At 35.6% G+C, this 864-nt stretch overlaps 1 protein-coding gene across 1 annotated transcript in view; it reads right to left on the reverse strand.

The window, feature by feature from the left end:
• The window catches only part of LOC118734504 (protein disulfide-isomerase 1-like), a 9,108-nt gene that overhangs the window by 602 nt on the left and 7,642 nt on the right, over positions 1-864 (reverse strand). Inside the window, exons 3-5 of the mRNA XM_036464222.1 lie at positions 764-855; positions 285-678; positions 12-65 (exon numbers count right to left, since the gene is read on the reverse strand). Of these exons, the coding sequence (XP_036320115.1) occupies positions 12-65; positions 285-678; positions 764-855 (540 nt within the window). The remainder of the gene's footprint in view (positions 1-11; positions 66-284; positions 679-763; positions 856-864) is intronic.

Here is an 864-nt window from a genome sequence, read left to right on the forward strand (position 1 = left end):
ACATATTTTACCTATAATGATATTGAAAAGCGCATTACCTCTTTCAATGCTGTTACCGTCCACAACTTTGAAAACATTAGAGAAAATTTAAAATTGTCATGTTAATAGATTAATGCAAGTAACACAAAACAGCGACTATAAAAGTTTTGTGGAAATAAGTTTTTAGTGTTTTTGAAATACATAAAAAAAAATGTATACACAAATTCATGCATTAAAAGTGTTTGGCTTAAGGATCAGAATTTGAAGGATTAAAAGCATTGCAATATAATATTCTAATTACTCACCTGGCGGATGCATGGCCTGCGCTGCGTCACCAAAACCAACGTGAAATTGACAATCTTCTTTCAGATTTGTAGCCACTTTGCGGAAAGTGTTATACTCTGGCTGATCACGGCGATCGAAATAGCCTATAATTATACGTTTCCTCGAATCAAGATTCTCTAAATCTTTCAATGATGAAAACTCTTTAATTGGATCCTCAAGTTGTTTTCGCACAAAATCTAAAAATGCCTCGGCCGAGCGTTGCCCTCGATATTCACGTTTACTCAACTGTCCATTGCGTATCACTTTGAGTGTAGGATATTTGGTTATATGGAAACGAGATGCAATTGCTGTTTCGCGATCACAATCGACTCTACCGAGCACTACTTTTCCAGGTTCGGGAAAAGCCTCTTTCACCTGTAAAAAGAAAGAATAAAGAAAGATAAAAGGTATAGTTTCGCTAAAGAAAATATTCATGCAGATAATGTGAGGATATACCTACCTTATCAGCAGCTTCATTGAAAATTGGCGCTAGTAAATTACTGAAGCGACACCATTCGGCGTAGAAATTAAGGAAAACCAATTCGTTAGACGCTGTAAAAA

The sequence above is a fragment of the Rhagoletis pomonella genome, unplaced genomic scaffold (genome assembly GCF_013731165.1).
Source record: "Rhagoletis pomonella isolate Grant_MI unplaced genomic scaffold, Rhpom_1.0 Rhpom_scaffold_00002, whole genome shotgun sequence".
Lineage (NCBI taxonomy): Eukaryota > Metazoa > Arthropoda > Insecta > Diptera > Tephritidae > Rhagoletis > Rhagoletis pomonella.